The 17,772-nt window shown below is 40.2% G+C and overlaps 1 protein-coding gene across 1 annotated transcript in view; it reads left to right on the top strand.

The window, feature by feature from the left end:
- Window positions 1-17,408, top strand: part of LOC132424053 (SCAN domain-containing protein 3-like) — a 372,285-nt gene extending 354,877 nt beyond the window's left edge. Inside the window, exon 4 of the mRNA XM_060009867.1 lies at window positions 16,332-17,408. Within this exon, the coding sequence (XP_059865850.1) occupies window positions 16,332-17,381 (1,050 nt within the window). The 3' untranslated portion in view covers window positions 17,382-17,408. The remainder of the gene's footprint in view (window positions 1-16,331) is intronic.
- Window positions 17,409-17,772: the final 364 nt, after the last annotated feature.

Genomic DNA, 17,772 nt, shown 5'->3' with positions numbered 1-17,772 from the left:
AAACAGTGACAGCTTTACTTCTTCTTTTCTGATTTGGATTCCTTTTATTTCCTTTTCTTCTCTGATTGCTGTGGCTAAAACTTCCAAAACTATGTTGAATAAGAGTATTGCGAGTGGGCAGCCTTGTCTTGTTCCTGATCTTACTGGAAATGCTTTCAGTTTTTCACCATTGAGGACAATGTTGTCTGTGGGTTTGTCATATATGGCCTTTATTATGTTGAGGAAAGTTCCCTCTATGCCTACTTTCTGGAGGGTTTTTATCATAAATGGGTGTCAAATTTTGTCAAAAGCTCTTTCTGCATCTGTTGAGATGATCATATGGTTTTTCTCCTTCAATTTGTTAATATGGTGTATCACGTTGATTGATTGCGTATATTGAAGAATCCCTGCATTCCTGGAATAAAACCCACTTGATCATGGTGCATGATCCGTTTAATGTGCTGTTGGGTTCTGTTTGCTAGTATTTTGTTGAGGATTTTTGCATCTATGTTCATCAGTGATATTGGCCTGTAGTTTTCTTTCTTTGTGACATCCTTGTCTGGTTTTGGTATCAGGGTGATGGTGGCCTCGTAGAATGAGTTTGGGAGTGTTCCTCCCTCTGCTATATTTTGGAAGAGTTTGAGAAGGATAGGCATTAGCTCTTCTCTAAATATTTGATAGAATTCGCCTGTGAAGCCATCTGTTCCTGGGCTTTTGTTTGTTTGAAGATTTTTAATCACAGTTTCAATTTCAGTGCTTGTGATGGGTCTGTTCATATTTTCTATTTCTTCCTGATTCAGTCTTGGCAGGTTGTGCATTTCTAGGAATTTGTCCATTTCTTCCTGGTTGTCCATTTTGTTGGCATAGAGTTGCTTGTAGTAATCTCTCATGATCTTTTTTATTTCTGCAGTGTCAGTTGTTACTTCTCCTTTTTCATTTCTAATTCTATTGATTTCAGTCTTCTCCCTTTTTTTCTTGACGAGTCTGGCTAATGGTTTGTCAATTTTGTTTATCTTCTCAAAGAACCAGCTTTTAGTTTTATTGAACTTTGCTATTGTTTCCTTCATTTCTTTTTCATTTATTTCTTATCTGATATTTATGTTTTCTTTCCTTCTGCTAACTTTGGGGTTTTTTTGTTCTTCTTTCTCTAATTGCTCTAGGTGCAAGGTTAGGTTGTTTATTCGAGATGTTTCCTGTTTCTTAAGGTAGGATTGTATTGCTATAAACTTCCCTCTTAGAACTGCTTTTGCTGCATCCCATAGATTTTGGGTCATCGTATCTCCATTGTCATTTGTTTCTAGGTATTTTTTTTATTTCCTCTTTGATTTCTTCAGTGATCACTTCGTTAGTAAATAGTGTATTGTTTACCCTCCATGTGTTTGTATTTTTACAGATCATTTCCTGTAATTTATATCTAGTCTCATAGCGTTGCGGTCAGAAAAGTTACCTGATACAATTTCAATTTTCTTAAATTTACCAAGGCCTCATTTGTGACCCAAGATATTATCTATTCTGGAGAATGTTCCATGAGCACTTGAAAAAAATGTGTATTTTTTTGTTTTTGGATGGAATGTCCTATAAATATCAATTAAGTCCATCTTGTTTAATGTATCATTTAAAGCTTGTGTTTCCTTATTTATTTTCATTTTGGATGATCTGTCCATTGGTGAAAGTGGGATGTTAAAGTCCCCTACTATGAATGTGTTACTGTTGATTTCCCCTTTTATGGCTGTTAGTATTTGCCTTATGTATTGAGGTGCTCCTTTGTTGGGTGCATAAATATTTACAATTGTTATATCTCTTCTTGGATCGATCCCTTGATCATTATGTAGTGTCCTTCTTTGTCTCTTCTAATAGTCTTTATTTTAAAGTCTGTTTTGTCTGATATGAGAATTGCTACTCCAGATTTCTTTTGGTTTCCATTTGCATGAAATACCTTTTTCCATCCCCTTACTTTCAGTCTGTATGTGTCTCTAGGTCTTAAGTGGGTCTCTTGTAGACAGCAAATATATGGGTCTTATTTTTGTATCCAGTCAGCCAATCTGTGTCTTTTGGTGGGAGCATTTAGTCCATTTACATTTAAGGTAATTATCGATATGTATGTTCCTATTCCCATTTTCTTAATTGTTTTGGGTTCATTATTGTAGGTCTTTTCCTTCTCTTGTGTTTCTTGCCTGGAGATGTTCCTTTACCATTTTTTGCAAAGCTGGTTTTGTGGTGCTGAACTCTCTCATCTTTTGCTTGTCTGTAAAGGTTTTAATTTCTCCATCAAATCTGAATGAGATCCTTGCTGGGTAGAGTAATCTTGGTTGTAGGTTTTTCTCCTTCATCACTTTAAATATGTCCTGCCAGTCCCTTCTGGCTTGCAGAGTTTCTGCTGAAAGATCAGCTATTAACCTTATGGGGATTCCCTTGTGTGTTATTTGTTGTTTTTCCCTTGCTGCTTTTAATATATTTTCTTTGTATTTAATTTTTGACAATTTGATTAATATGTGCCTTGGTGTATTTCTCCTTGGATTTATCCTGTATGGGACTCTCTGTGCTTCCTGGACTTGATTAACTATTTCCTTTCCCATATTATGGAAGTTTTCAACTATAATCTCTTCAAATATTTTCTCAGTCCCTTTCTTTTTCTCTTCTTTTTCTGGAACCCCTATAATTCGAATGTTGGTGCATTTAATGTTGTCCCAGAGGTCTCTGAGACTGTCCTCAGTTCTTTTCATTCTTTTCTCTTTATTCTGCTCTGCAGTAGTTATTTCCACTATTTTATCTTCCAGGTCACTTATCCGTTCTTCTGCCTCAGTTATTCTGCTATTGATCCCATCTAGAGTATTTTTTATTCCATTTATTGTGTTGTTTATTATTGTTTGTTTCATCTTTAATTCTTCTAGGTCCTTGTTAAATGTTTCTTGCATTTTGTCTATTCTATTTCCAAGATTTTGGATCATCTTTACTATCATTATTCTAAATTCTTTTTCAGGTAGACTGCCTATTTCCTCTTCATTTGTTAGGTCTGCTGGGTTTTTATCTTGCTCCTTCATCTGCTGTGTGTTTTTCTGTCCTCTCATTTTTCTTATCTTACTGTGTTTGGGGTCTCCTTTTTGCAGGCTGCAGGTTCGTAGTTCCTGTTGTTTTTGGCGTCTGTCCCCAGTGGCTAAGGTTGTTTTAGTGGGTTGTGTAGGCTTCCTGGTGGAGGGGACTAGTGCCTGTGTTCTGGTGGATGAGGCTGGATCTTGTCTTTCTTGTGTGCAGGTCCATGTCTGGTAGTGTGTTTTGGGGTGTCTGTGGCCTTATTATGATTTTAGGCAGCCTCTTTGCTAATGGGTGCAGTTGTGTCCCTGTCTTGCTAGTTGTTTGGCATAGGATTTCCAGCACTGTAGCTTGCTGGTCGTTGAGTGAAGCTGGGTGCTCGTGTTGAGATGGAGATCTCTGGGAAATTTTCGCCATTTCATATTATGTGGAGCTGCACAGTCTTTTGTGGACCAGTGTCCTGAAGTTGGCTCTTCCACCTCAGAGGCACAGCAGTGACTTCTGGCTGCAGCTCCAAGAGCCTTTCATCCACACGGCTCAGAATAAAAGGGAGAAAAAGTAGAAAGAAAGAATTAGGAGAAGTAGAAAGAAAGAAAGAAAGAAACAAAGAAAGAAAGAAAGAAAGGAGGGAGGAAGGAAGGAAGGAAGGAGGGAAGGAAGGAAAAAAGAAAATAAAGTAAAGTAAGATATAATATAATAAAGTTATTAAAATAAAAAATAATTATTGAAGGAAAAAAATTTAAAAAACAAAAAACAAAAAAACAGACGGATAGAACCCTAGGACAAATGGTGGAAGCAAAGCTATACAGACAAAATCTCACACAGAAGCCTACACATACACCCTCACAAAAAGAGGAAAAGGGGAAAAAAATCATAAAACTTGCTCTCAAAGTCCCCCTCCTTAATTTGGGATGATTCGTTGTCTATTCATGTATTCCACAGATGCAGGGTACATCAAGTTGATTGTGGAGCTTTAATCAGCTGCTTCTGAGGCTGCTGGGAGAGCTTTCCCTTTCTCTTGTTTGTTCTCACAACTCCCAGGGGCTGAGCTTTGGATTTGGCCCCGCCTCTGTGTGTAGGCCGCCGGAGAGCATCTGTTGTTCTTCGCTCACACAGGACGGGGTTAAAGGAGCCGCTGCTTCGGGTGCTCTGGCTCACTCAGGCTGGGGGGAGGGAGGGGCACGGAGTGCGAGGCGAGCCCGCGGTGGCAGAGGCCAGCCTGACGTTGCATCAGCCTGAGGCGCGCCGTGCGTTCTCCCGGGGGAGTTGTCCCTGGATCCTGGGACCCTGGCAGTGGCGGGCTGCACAGGCTCCCCGGAAGGCGGCTGCGGATAGTGACCTGTGCTCGCACATAGGTTTCTTGGTGGCAGCATCAGCAGCCTTAGTGTCTCAAGCCCGTCTTTGGGGTCCGCGCTTTTAGCCGCGACTCGCGCCCGTCTCTGTAGCTCCTTTAAGCAGCGCGCTTAATCCCCTCTCCTCGCGCACCAGGAAACAAAGAGGGAAGAAAAAGTCTCTTGCCTCTTCGGCAGATCCAGACTTTTCCCAGGACTCCCTCCTGGCTAGCTGTGGCATACTAACCCCCTGCAGGCTGTGTTCACTCCTTCAACCCCAGTCCTCTCCCGGCGCTGCGACTGAAGCCGAAGCCTCAACTCCCAGCCCCGCCCGCCCCGGCGGGTGAGCAGACAAGCCTGCCGGGCTGGTGAGTGCCGGTTGGCCGTGATCTTCTTGCTGGAATCTCTCCACTTTGCCCTCCGCACCCCTGTTGCTGTGCTCTCCTCCGGGACTCTGAAGCTTCCCCTCTCCACCACCCACAGTCTCCACCCTTGAAGGGGCTTCCTAGTGTGTGGAAACCTTTCCTCCTTCACAGCTCCCTCCCACTGGTGCAGGTCCCGTCCCTATCCTTTTGTCTCTGTTTATTCTTTTTTCTTTTGCCCTACCCACGTAGTGGGGGGTTTCTTGCATTTTAGGAGGTTTGAGGTCTTCTGCCAGCGTTCAGTAGGTGTTCTGTAGGAATTGTTCCACATGTAGATGTATTTCTGGTGTATCTGCGGGGAGGAAGGTGATCTCTGCATCTTACTCTTCCGCCATCCTCCCGGAAGCCTCAAAATAAGTTCTTAAAATAAGTGTGTGTAGTTAATTTAGGCAAATGGGAAGTATAGTCAATATAGTCATCCCTTGTTATTCACTGGCTTTTGGTTCCAAAACCCCCTCAGATACCAAAATTTGCAGATGGCCAAGTCTCTTATTTCTGTATTCTTTAAATCAATTCTAAATTACTTATAATACCTAATACATGGTATTATATAAATAATATGTAAATATTTGTAAATACAATGTAAATCCTTTATCAGTAGTTGCCAGTGTGTGGCAAATTCAAGTTTTGCTTTTTGGAACTTTGTGGATTTTTTTTTTTTTTTGGAATATTTTAATCCATGGTTGGTTGAAACCATGGATACAGAACATGGGGTAAAGAAGGCCAGCTGTATATTAAAAATTATCACAAATTAGAAAAGAATAAGCTACTTAACATAAAAATGAGAACAACAGGTAATCCAGAGAAAATTGAATGCAAATGACTAATTAAAATCACAAGTAGGCAACAGTGCTGTTGCCATGTCACTTCTAAGGTAAACAAAAACTAGGAAAAATCATTGCATCCATTGCTGGAGGATGCAGGAAAATGGCTCCTCTCGTGTAATACCAGTGAGACTGCAAGTCAGCATACATTTTTTTGGAAAGAATTCTATCAGCATTTAAATTAAAGTTTAAACTATCATACTCTGTAACCCAGCAACACCACCTTTGGGACTCTAAACCATAAAACTAAAAATAAGATATATAAGGATATAGGATATATGTAAAAAGATATTTCTTTTAAGTGGTTTTTTATGTCAAAAAAGCTGCAAAAGTCTGAATATTAAGTAGGGAATGGTTTACCAAATAATATATTTCATACTTTCTCTTTTTCTGTTTTTCTTCTCTTTCTCTACCACTCTGTCTCTAGCTCTGTATCTTAGTCTCTATCTAACTATATATAAATCTGAAAATAAAGTCATGATATTTGTAATCACAAAAAAAAGTTGAAGTAAATATATTGGGATATTATCCTATTTTTGTCAAAACCAAATCTATATATTTGTACATATAGAGAATGATCTGGTCTATACATCCCACATCAAAATATTTCTTGCAGTGACTAGCCTGAAGAGAAGTATGCGGGAGGGTACCAAGTTTTTCTTTACACATTGCTGTCTTGCTTGATTTGTTAAATCAAGCATTATTAACTTTGTAATAAATTTAAAAAACTGACAAAAATCAGTTTAAAAATCAAAGTCTGTCTCATCCACATTCTCCTTTCTTTGGTTAATTATTATATTAGTCTTCTGCTGTACCAGATGCTATGTAATGACTTTGAGAAGGCACATTCAGGCTGTACCCTGGAGTAGATTTAGTTCTAATTCTGCCAGTCAGGGACTGTTCTGGCCACTTGAAAGTTCTTTCTTTTTGGTATTTTTCCTAGCCTATATATTTCTTTAGGTAAATTCAATCTATAATAGTGATTCTGAACATGGTGTGAGAAGGACATATCCGAATTAGCTGAGGAGTAATTCATCCACATATATCCCCCTCTGCATTTGATACCCAACTGTCCCAACCCACAAGTGGTCAACACTATGGTGAGGACTGTTACTAACCGGGATGTGCTTCATGACTTAGTATGTTGGATTGGGAGACGTTTGGGAGCCACTGATCCATAAAGTGCTCATGCAGAGCATCCGAAGTCAGAGATGCTCAGTTCTCTTCAGCAGAATAGATCCATTCACTCCAAATATAAAAACGTCAAATTGAAAGCAAGAATAACTTAATTCTTACTGCCATTTTAAAGCTATCGTCACAGACTTTTGGACTGAAAGAGAATTCTTCATTATATAAAAGGGCAACTATAAGTCAAGGGTGTGAAGTGACTTGATCATTTTCTCATAAGTTGATGGTTAACTGGGATGCGCTTAGATTCTAGAAGTTCCTAGGACTTCCATGAAGGAGATATGAGGGAGATTCTTTTTGTCTGAAGAGGAGGCTCAATCCAAGCCTGAAGAAGAAGGAGGGCCCATTAGGCACCCAGAGTGCTCTTCCTTAGCTGTATCCTTAATTCTGCCTTTTTTTAAATGGGAATTTTAGTACACTTTTAGCTGGGCTGAGCTGAGTTCTCCATTACTTTCCTCCCTGATGCTGTTGGAATTTAAGACCCCAGGCAGTGTGACACAGACAGTGTCGCTGTGATCCAAGCATTCTGTCATTAGGGTGGTCAGTACCATTTCTAGTACGTGAGCTACTTTTCAAGAACCAGTAAACCTGTGCCTTTGTGCACATACCTTAAGGTCTAGGATTTGAGTCCCATGAGAAATATATTCCCAGTGCTGTGTTCTGTGTAGCTCAGAGTCCTGAGACCTGGAATGTTTCAGACTGTGGCAGGAAAGGGAGATAAACCGGCTGGCCAGCTGCTGTTGAAAGAATACAGTGTTATATCAGGCATATATTCAACTCAGACAGCTCTTCACTGTGGAGACCACAGCACTGATACTGGATTCTTGGCAGCCAGCACCCCCCATTTAACCCCATGGATGTAGAGAGATAGCAATTTTTGGCTTAGTTTCCGTAACCCCGTCCCTGGCCAGTGGGGTGGGGTTGTGCTAGTGGTTGCTCGTTGGCAGCCAGAGTACTGTCCAGGGGCTGGAGCCAGCAGAGTGACCTTGTGGTTGGAGTCAAAGGTCAACCTGTGCACAGTCTCCTATGGGAGTGCTGGGTCTGAGTCTTGCAGAGGACCATGTGATGTCTGCTATTGAATGAGACAGGAACATGTCTCAAAAGACGTGGCAGTCAAGGCACAAAGTCAAGTAAGACTAGACATAAGGGCACATACTGAGAAAGGGTTAAACAAAGGAGGATGGAAGAAAGCCTGGAACAAGACAGAAGCCAATTATAAACGTCTGTAGCCACTGGGTGAATGTGTCCATTGCATGTCAAGGAGTATTGATGTTAGGAGTCCATATCATCTCATTTTGTTCTCTCAGAAATCTTTCAAGACAGTGAAGGAGCTAAAGTGCAGAGAGGTTGGGTGGGTCATCTGGGTCATCTGGGTCATCCAGTTGACAAACAGAAAACACAAACTTAAAGCCTAGATCTTCTGATTTCAGATAAACTCCTTAGGCTGTAGTTTCCATTTGGTAACATTCTTCTTCTTCTCTTCCTCTAAAAGTTATCTTTAATTTATGATTAAGAAAAAACTTTATGTATAATTTTAAAATTTTTGCTTTTTTTCCCGATTTTTGGATGGAAAGAGTAAGGAACAGACACTGAATATGCTCCAGGTCTGTCATCTTCCTGATGATGGCTAGTTATACAGTAGGTTGGACAGTGTGATTATAAATATCTTTGAGCGTTTTGGAGAAGATATCACACTGCTTATAGTCTCCTTATAATAACACATTTTAAGAATATATGTAACAAATCAGTTTTCTTCCTTTAAAGATTATACCTGTGCATCTCTTTCCTTTAAACTATTTTGACCAGTATTATCCCATGTCTGTATCCTAATGTCTCTGGTTTATCAATTTGAGGTCCAAACATACATGTTCAGAGTTTTGTAATGGGGACTTTGAGTAAATTTGAACCTCAATATTCTCTCAGTTCTATCAGCACAGCTCCTTAAGGAACTGCAGGCAGCTCAAATCCTGTGTGAACTTGCATAGGCATTACTACATGTGCTTCCTCTACCCAATAATAATAGCTATGAATCTTCCTTAATACTTATTGAACACTTTATCTGTGCCAGACACCATATAAAGAAGCATTCATATTTTCCTCATTTAATCCTCACAACTGTACTATAAAGTATTATATTCAATTTATATATAAAGAAACAGGCTCAGAGAGGTGAGGTAACTCTCACAAGATAAGACAGTAATTTGGCCAGACAGGTTTCAAATCAGGTCTACTTAACTCTGTAGCCCATACTCCATCATGCTTTGTGGAAAGAAAGAAAAAAAAAAAGGATATTTAGTATTGTGAAAACTTGCATAATATATAGAAAGCTACTTTAAAAATGTGGGAGGATATCTTGAAAAGCAAGTCTCATCTTATTCTGTTTTAATGAACAGAATAAAACAAAAGTACATGTGCATTGCTTCCTTGGAATGTTTTGCTGTAGTGATCTCTAATGATTTCTCCCTGCCTTATGTAGAGAATTAATCTGGTCTCCCAGACTGTGGAGATGTGGTTTTGTATTATATGGGTTTTTTTGCTGAAAAATAATTTTTATCCTCTAGTTGAACTGAAGTGATTTGTAAAATAGCAAAGGGCTGTGCAACATTCTAGAACAGCAAGGGAATTCATGTGGGAAGTTAGTGGCTATGAGTGAAAATAAAATAGCGGCTAAATCAGCTGTTGATGTGTGAAATTGTAAGAAGATGATTGGATCTGAAAATTCCTACTCATGCTTTCAGTTTTGGGTTTTTTTTTTTTTTTTTGAATATTGAAGAAAGAAATAAACTAATATTTACTGAAGGCTGTCTGGGCCTGGTATTATACTAGGTAATTTTCACAAAAGTTTCTAATTTACTGCACTCAAAAACCTTTTGTGAAATGCCATATTATTCCTATTTTACCGAAGAATGCAAGATTTTGCAGTTAGAATATGACAAACCCAGGAATCAAATGTATGTCTTTATGACTTCAAAATTTGAAATTAGGGCTTCCCTGGTGGCGCAGTGGTTGAGAGTCTGCCTGCCAGTGCAGGGGACGCGGTTTCGTGCCCCGTTCCAGGAGGATCCCACGTGCCGCGGAGCGGCTGGGCCCGTGAGCCATGGCCTCGGAGCCTGCGTGTCCGGAGCCTGTGCTCCGCAACGGGAGAGGCCACGACAGTGAGAGGCCCGCGTACCGCAAAAAAAAAAAAAAAAAAAAAAAAAATTTGAATTATTAGCCATGTGGAAATTTCACAGATGCATAACCTGACTCTCCTAAAAATTATTTCAACTTCAAACTTCTAATACAAGTTGCCATTCTGAGGATCTGAACAAGCCCAGTGAAAAGAAGTTATGAAACATTTCTCCAATTTCTCCAGAGTTATTTGGCTGGAATATTACACACAGAAGACTACACATATGGCTATTGATTTTGTTATTACATTGATACAACCCAGTTTCAATAGTGGCTCTCTTCATGTTTTAGACTGCCAGTAAGATACCCAGCCACGTAGTAGGTAAGGTATTAGTGTTTATTAAACTGAACAAAAATCTCTATCTTCTAAGAACTAGTAGTCTCTCTGTTTGATATAGGAACCAGTTAAGAATCCATATGTGATCTGGATTACAACTTCGACTTCCTTTCTGAAATCCCAGCCCATCTGACAGATTTCTGCTGCTCTGAATTTCCTTTAGTCCCACAATTACTCTTACTAGTTCTTTATTTAGAAACCTACAAAGGTGGTCTTTTGCCTAACTACTTAAACACCTTTTCTTAGATTTCAGTCTTTAATAATCTATCCTACCATAACCAGCCAACTTGAGGATAGAAGGATGTAAAGGAACATTTGGGTGAGAAAAGAAGGAAAGAGAAGCAGAACACTACTATTATGAAAGTTTTTTGGCTTTAAAACTGTTGGTGTGAGACTTGTGTGACTATTTTTAACTCTCTGAGTGATATGTCTGTGCCTTGTTAGTCTGTAAGAAAAATTTACTGCTTTTCTCATTTACTCTTCCCTACTTTCTCCATCTCCATTCACATACTTGGTCACTCTCTGTGAACATCCTGCCTGGTCTCCTGCCCACCAGTGGAAAGATCCCTGTCTATCCCCAAATTTGTCCTTAGGCTCTCCTCCCAACCCATTTCTCCAGTGTCCTTTAGTCAACACCCTTGGTCTATCTGGACCCTGAATACAGGATGTAAAGAATGGAACTTTTATAAACTCAAGTGCAATATAATTAACAAAAATGAGATGGAGAGATATCATTGCAGTGAGAATGGGGTGCTGTATACTCATGAAAATATAAAGCCAAAATTTGATCCAGAGTTAATTTTTAACTCCCAAAATTTCTTTAAGAACATTAGTTCTGAAACAAGATTATTGGATCCAAGTGAGCATTTCCAGATACGGATCAGAAAAAAGATAGATGAGGCTGGAGACTGATTCTTTTTTCTGGTATTTTTGTTGTTTTAACTGTTACTGTCAGACATTAGTATAGTATACCCAATAAGTCTACACTGGTGGTACAGTAACTTCCCATACGATTGCAATTTGGAATTCATGCAGTAAAATACTGCATGGAGGCAAATAAAAGAAGGCTACTGCATGGATGGACAGATCCACTGGTTGTCAGCATGGAGTAAACTAGCAAAATGGCTTCTAACTCATTATCATCTTAATCCATGACCCATCCACTGTGGCTCTTTGTGCTATGGATTCTAGAGTGTTCTCACACCAAGTGGGCTCCTCTTCTTTTCTGATTTCCTTCGAAGACCTTAGTTATATGTGGAAGTCATCTATTAAAATACTCATGTTTGGTGAGCTTTAGGCTTTACCATCTGTTTCCTACCCCATGTGGCCACCAGAATGGTGTCTCAAAGTCTCCAAGAATCAATAGAAATGTCCTTGGTGAAAACTGGTTTCGTGGATCATTTATCTTCTGTTATTTCTGCTTTCACATAAGTCTTGACCTATGCAGAGTCCTTCCTTTTGTGACAAACTTACCTGTGTGTTTTTCATTCCAGCATTTTAGGATTTTAGTTAGAGGAGTCTTCCAGAATTCTTATACTACCCCCTTGTCCCTGCTGCAAATGGAGTCTGGCCTCCCTTGATGCTTCAGTTACTGAGGAGGGATTATTTTGGACCAAACTCTATCTTAGAACATTTCAGTGAAGTGATAAATAGCTGGTTTTTCTGCTTAGAACACCTAGATTTTAATCATGGCTTCACAAGCTCTTGGCTCTTGAACTTGTAGAATTATTTATCGCTGAGCCTCAGTTTCCTCGTTTATGAAGTCAAAATAATGATATTACCTTCCTCATAGGATTATTGTAAAGGCTAGATATGTGTAATGGGAAATGGGAGTGGTAAAAGAAGCAGACTAAAAGACGATAGAGGGTGTTGTGTTTTATTTCTCAAATGGCAGAACTACCATCTTCCCTCTGGAAAGGAAGCAACAGACAAACGTCCTTAAGCATAAGGGGTCTTATTTTACTGCTTCATTTACCATATACCGGAATGGCTCTAGCTTTACTTAAAAAGAGACAGAAGTTAAAAAAAAAAAAAAAAGAGAGAGAGAGGAAAAAATCCAACACCTAACATTTACTAAACATTAGTCATATGTCAAATTCGAAATGCTTAATATTAAGTATTATTAAGTTGTCAAGACAATCCTCAGATGTATATTCTATTCTTTCCCCATTATAGAGGTGAGGAAACTGAGGCTCAAGTTAAGTGACTTGTCCAAAGTCACACAGTTAGAAATGAATAGAGATAATTCGACTTTTTAGCCTATACTCCTGATTAACATGCTGTTACTGCAGTGTTTACGTATGAAGTCAAGGGTCACAAATAATTTGTGTGAATATTCATATTTGAATATTCCTACTTCCTGATATTCATCCCTCCTCCACCAATAGTGTGGTTGACAGCATTTCACATTTCTATTGAAATATCCGTGTCTCTCTGAAGACTTTCCAAAGACTAGCAGAATTAAATATTCCCTGTTCTCTGCTCTCAGAGCATTGCACACAAGCTGATAAAACACACATCACCCTCTTTAGTTATTTCTCCCCTGCCCTCCATCCTGTGACTTCCTGAGTATGGAAGTGTTGCCTGATTTCCTAACACCCCTTTATGATCATCATTGTTTTTATTATTGTTGCCGATATTGCTATTACTTTAATTATCAGAGATGAGCACAATATCTGGTATATTGGAAGGTCTCGATATTTGTTTTTTAAATGGACAGTCTATTAAAATTATTTTTCGTACAATTAATAGTTTATTGAAAACCTGAGACCTTCTTACCTACTAATTTTTCATTACTGACTGTGGATTTTTAAAATTTATTTATTTACTTTTGGCTGTGTTGGGTCTTCGTTTCTGTGCATGGGCTTTCTGTACTTGCGGCGAGCGGGGGCCACTCTTCATCGCGGTGTACGGGTCTCTCACTGTCACAGCCTCTCTTGTTGCGGAGCACAGGCTCCAGACGCGCAGGCTCAGTAGTTGTGGCTCACGGGCCCAGTTGCTCCGTGGCATGTGGGATCTTCCCAGACCAGGGCTCGAACCCGTGTCCCCTGCATCGGCAGGCAGATTCTCAACTACTGCGCCACCAGGGAAGCCCCTGACTGTGGATTTTTGAAATGTGTTTGCTTCTGGTCCATGCAGTTCCGCTTCCTCTTGGCAGCCTTTCAAGGTGCAGGAACCATGCCTCGGCTATTTGTGTTACACTGGTCCCCAGATCACCATAGGTTCCTAATGAATCTTCTTTCTAATCAGCTTTTGAAAATGGAGCATCGTGCTTTTCTGCAGTCAGTTATGAAGATGGCTGTCTCTAGAGCCTTCTCTTTAGCTACAACCACCTTCCCAGAATTACTTTTCTTTCCTCAGCTCCATTTATGAGACTGCAGCTCTCCAGAACCATATGTTGCAGCTGAACTGTGCTTTCCCCTAGTAGCAGGATATCATTTTTTTAATACCATGTTATTTGTTGGTCCCTTGATTATTCAAGAAAACTAGGAATCTCACACATGTTAGCAATTGTAGCTCCAGGAGCTAAAGATTTATACTACAGGCAAGCATACGTTTATAAGCCAGTTTTCAGATCTCATATCTTAACTTCCTGGCGATATAGCAGAAGTATAACTAAGCCTGAAACTCGTGCATGCTCCAGAACTGACAGACATTTGTGTGTGTGTGTGTGTGTGTGTGTGTGTGTGTGTGTGTGTGTGTTGATCCAAATGAGTGCATAATGGGAGAGAATGATGCTTCTAAATTTAGTTGTGTCTTTAATATTGTTACCAGTGTTACATGTCTGTGATCATTTTTCCCCTGGCAAATGTAGTCTTCATTACAAAATCCAGTCATGCAATTTGCATGCTTTGGAGATAAGGCTGAGGCTCTGTCAGAGCACTTAACCACAGGTGTAAAAATGTTGTGATTAAAAAGAGACTGCACATTTAAGTAGGAGTAATTAGAAGTGAATTCTTAATTGTAAAATTACACAAGCATTTATGCTTTGCTTTGTGATCCTCAGCCTTTGAAAGGTGCTATATAAATGCAAATTGCTTGTCACATCATTCATGCCATGTATTCATGACATTGAAAAATGTGCATTTATACTGAACTAAGCTTAATAATAAAATACTAAATATAAAGTATGTATTAAATAGACCTACATTTCCATCAACCAAGAAAGTACATTTCTGTATTTTCCTTTTGAACATGTACCTGGGCTGATGAGTTACAAGTTCTGTCTTATTACATCTGATTAAGGGAATGAAGTATAAAAATAGAACTCTTCAGACTGATTAAACTACAAAACTGTAAACAGTTTTTTTTTAAATATTATTATTGTAGCTTAACAGCATTAAAATTTTCTGAATGTGAACTCACATGTTGGTTGTAGTACCTTTATTGCCTGTTGGTAATCTAAAGAAGGCCTTCTTTCAAGACTTATAGATATGGTAATTTATCAGTTATTGGAATATCCCATTGCTATAAATATTTCATCCTTCTTTATGACCTCTTGATATAATTCCCACATCAGGAGTTTGGGTTGTGAATTAAGAAATGTAATTTTTATGAATATCAAGGTTTAAAACCACTTGGGAGAGAGTGAGAATCTCATCCTCACAAGATGGATGCCAGAAAATGATAAACATCTGGTCCCCCTATACCCCATGTTTCATGTGTTTGTCAACAGAAAGAAATTATTTCAGGGAGGTGCTTCTCAGTCACTGATGTGTCATTATGTCATTTGGAGATCTTATTAAAGTATAGATTCTGATTCAGTAGATTTGATGTGGGGCCTGAGATTTTGCATTTCTATCGATAACAATCTTTCTTGTGATGCAGATGCTACTGGTCTACAGACCACATGTGGAATAGTGAGGATTAAGGCAGGGCTCTGCAAACTTTTTCTGTAAAGAACCAGAAGATAGATAGTTTAGCCTTTGCAGGCCATAGGCTCTCTGTCACAGCTAGTCAGTTCTGCTGCTGAAGCACAAAAGAGTCATGGTTAATACATAAATAAGTAAGCATGGTGGTCTTTCAGTGAAACTTCATTTACAGGACACGAGGCAAGAGGATTTGGCTCCGGGGCTGTAGTTTGCCCAGGCCTGTTTTAGGGAATTATGAGTGTTTTTTTTTTTTTGTAATATATCTTTTTTTTTTTTTTAAGATTTATTATTTATTTATTTAATTTATTTTTGGCTGCATCGGGTCTTAGTTGCGGCACGCAGGATCTTCGTTGAGGCATGTGGGATCTTTCGTTGTGGTGCACAGGCTCTTCATTGTGGTGTGCGGGCTTCTCTCTAGTTGTGGCACTAGAGAGGGCGCATAGGCTCTGTAGTTGTGGCAGGTGGGCTTAGTTGCCCTGCGGCATGTGGGATCTTAGTCCCCTGACCAGGGATCGAACCCACGTCCCCTGCATTGTAAGGCAGATTCTTTACCACTGGACCACCAAGGAAGTCCCACTATGAGTGTTCTAAGAAATTCATTTTTATTCCAAAATTGCCCCTCTTCAGAGTTAACACGGCAGAGGCTAACTTAAATTCTCGAATAGTCTTCAGTGACAATCTGTCCCTGAAAGTTACTAATAGAAATCTATATAGGCCCCATTTGCATTTATCCATCTTCCATTTTCTTCCCCTCCTGGTATCTTTATCTTCTTTCCTCATTCTCCCAGTTGAAGAGCTCCAAGGCAACATTCAGTTCCCCATAACCAAAATCCACGGATGCTCAAGTTCCTTATAACAGGGGTCCCCAACCCCTGGGCCACGGACTGCTAACAGTCCGTGGCCTGTTAGGAACTAGGCCACACAGCAGGAGGTGAGTGGCAGGTGAGCGAGAGAAGCTTCATCTGTATTTACAGCCACTCCCCATCGCTTGCATTACCGCCTGAGCTCTGCCTCCTGCCAGCACCATAACTAGACGAACTGATGAAATAGCAGAGGATATTGAGGCACAATTGTTAGAGAGGATTAATGAGTCACCGTGGTATGCAGTCCAGGTTGACAAGTCTACAGATGTTGACAACAAGGCAACAATGCTTGTTTTTGTGTGATATATTTTTCAGGAGGATGTGCACGAGGATATGTTATGTGCAGTTTTGTTGCCAACCAACACCACAGCTGCAGAACTATTCAAGTCCTTGAATGATTACATATCAGGAGAACTGAATTGGTCATTTTGTGTCAGTATATGCACAGACGGAGAGGCTGCCATGACTGGACGGCTTTCTGGTTTCACTACTCGGGTCAAAGAGGTCACTTCTGAACGTGAGTCTACACACTGTGTCATCCATAGAGAAATGCTGGCTAGCCGAAAAATGTCACCTGAACTTAACAACGTTTTGCAGGTTGTGATTAAAATTGTCAACCACATTAAAGTACATGCCCTTAACTCACGTCTGTTCGCGCAGCTCTGTGAGGAGATGGACACAAAGCACACACGTCTTCTCTTATACATAGAAGTGAGATGGCTTTCTAAAGGTAGATCACTGGCCAAAGTTTTTGAGTTACGTGAGCTGCTCCAGAGATTTCTTTTAGAGAAACAGTCACCACTGGCAGCACATTCCAGTGACACAGAATGCGTCACAAAACTTGCTTACTTGTGTGACATATTCAACCTGCTCAGCAAACTCCGTCTGTCATCACTTCGGGGGAGAATGGTAGCTGTGTTCAAGTTGGCACATAAAGTGGCTTCATTCAAAGCCAAACTGGAATTATGGGGGCAACAAGTGAACATTGGGACTTTTGTCATGTTTCAAGCATTAGCAGAGATTTTGAAAGAGACTGAGCCAGGGCCAACTTTCTCCCTCCTGGTGCATGTTCACCAATCTCAGCTTTCAAAAGAGTTTGAGCATTACTTCCCAACCACAAAAGACCCCCGAACTGGGAAGGAATGGATCCACAACCCATTTGTGAATAAGCCAGTTGAATCGACTTTATCCGTGCTAGAAGAGGATCAACTGCTTGAGATCGCAAATGACGGTGGCCTTAAAAGTTTGCTTGAGGGCTTCCCTGGTGGCGCAGTGGTTGAGAGTCCGCTTGCCGATGCTAGGGGACGTGGGTTCGTGCCCCGGTCCGGGAAGATCCCACATGCCGTGGGGCGGCTGGGCCCGTGAGCCATGGCTGCTGAGCCTGCGCGTCTGGAGCCTGTGCTCCGCAACTGGAGAGGCCACGACAGTGAGAGGCCCGCGTACAGAAAAAAAAAAAATAATAATAATAATTTGTTTGAGACAACTTCAAATCTCCATACGTTCTGGATGAAAGTCAAGGCGGAGTATCCTGAGATTGCCACAAAAGCACTGAAAAGCCTGCTTCCGTTTCCAACATCCTATCTTTGTGAAGCAGGGTTTTCTGCAGTGACAGCAACCAAAACGAGATCACGGAGTAAACTGGACATAAGCACCACACCTCGGGTGTCACTGTCTCCCATCACCCCCAGATGGGACCATCCAGTTGCAGGAAAACAAGCTCAGGGCTCCCACTGATTCTGCATTATGGTGAGTTGTT

This window comes from Delphinus delphis, chromosome 4 (assembly GCF_949987515.2).
Source record: "Delphinus delphis chromosome 4, mDelDel1.2, whole genome shotgun sequence".
In the NCBI taxonomy this organism is placed as follows: Eukaryota; Metazoa; Chordata; class Mammalia; order Artiodactyla; family Delphinidae; genus Delphinus; species Delphinus delphis.
This window is presented reverse-complemented; position numbering and strand designations above follow the sequence as displayed.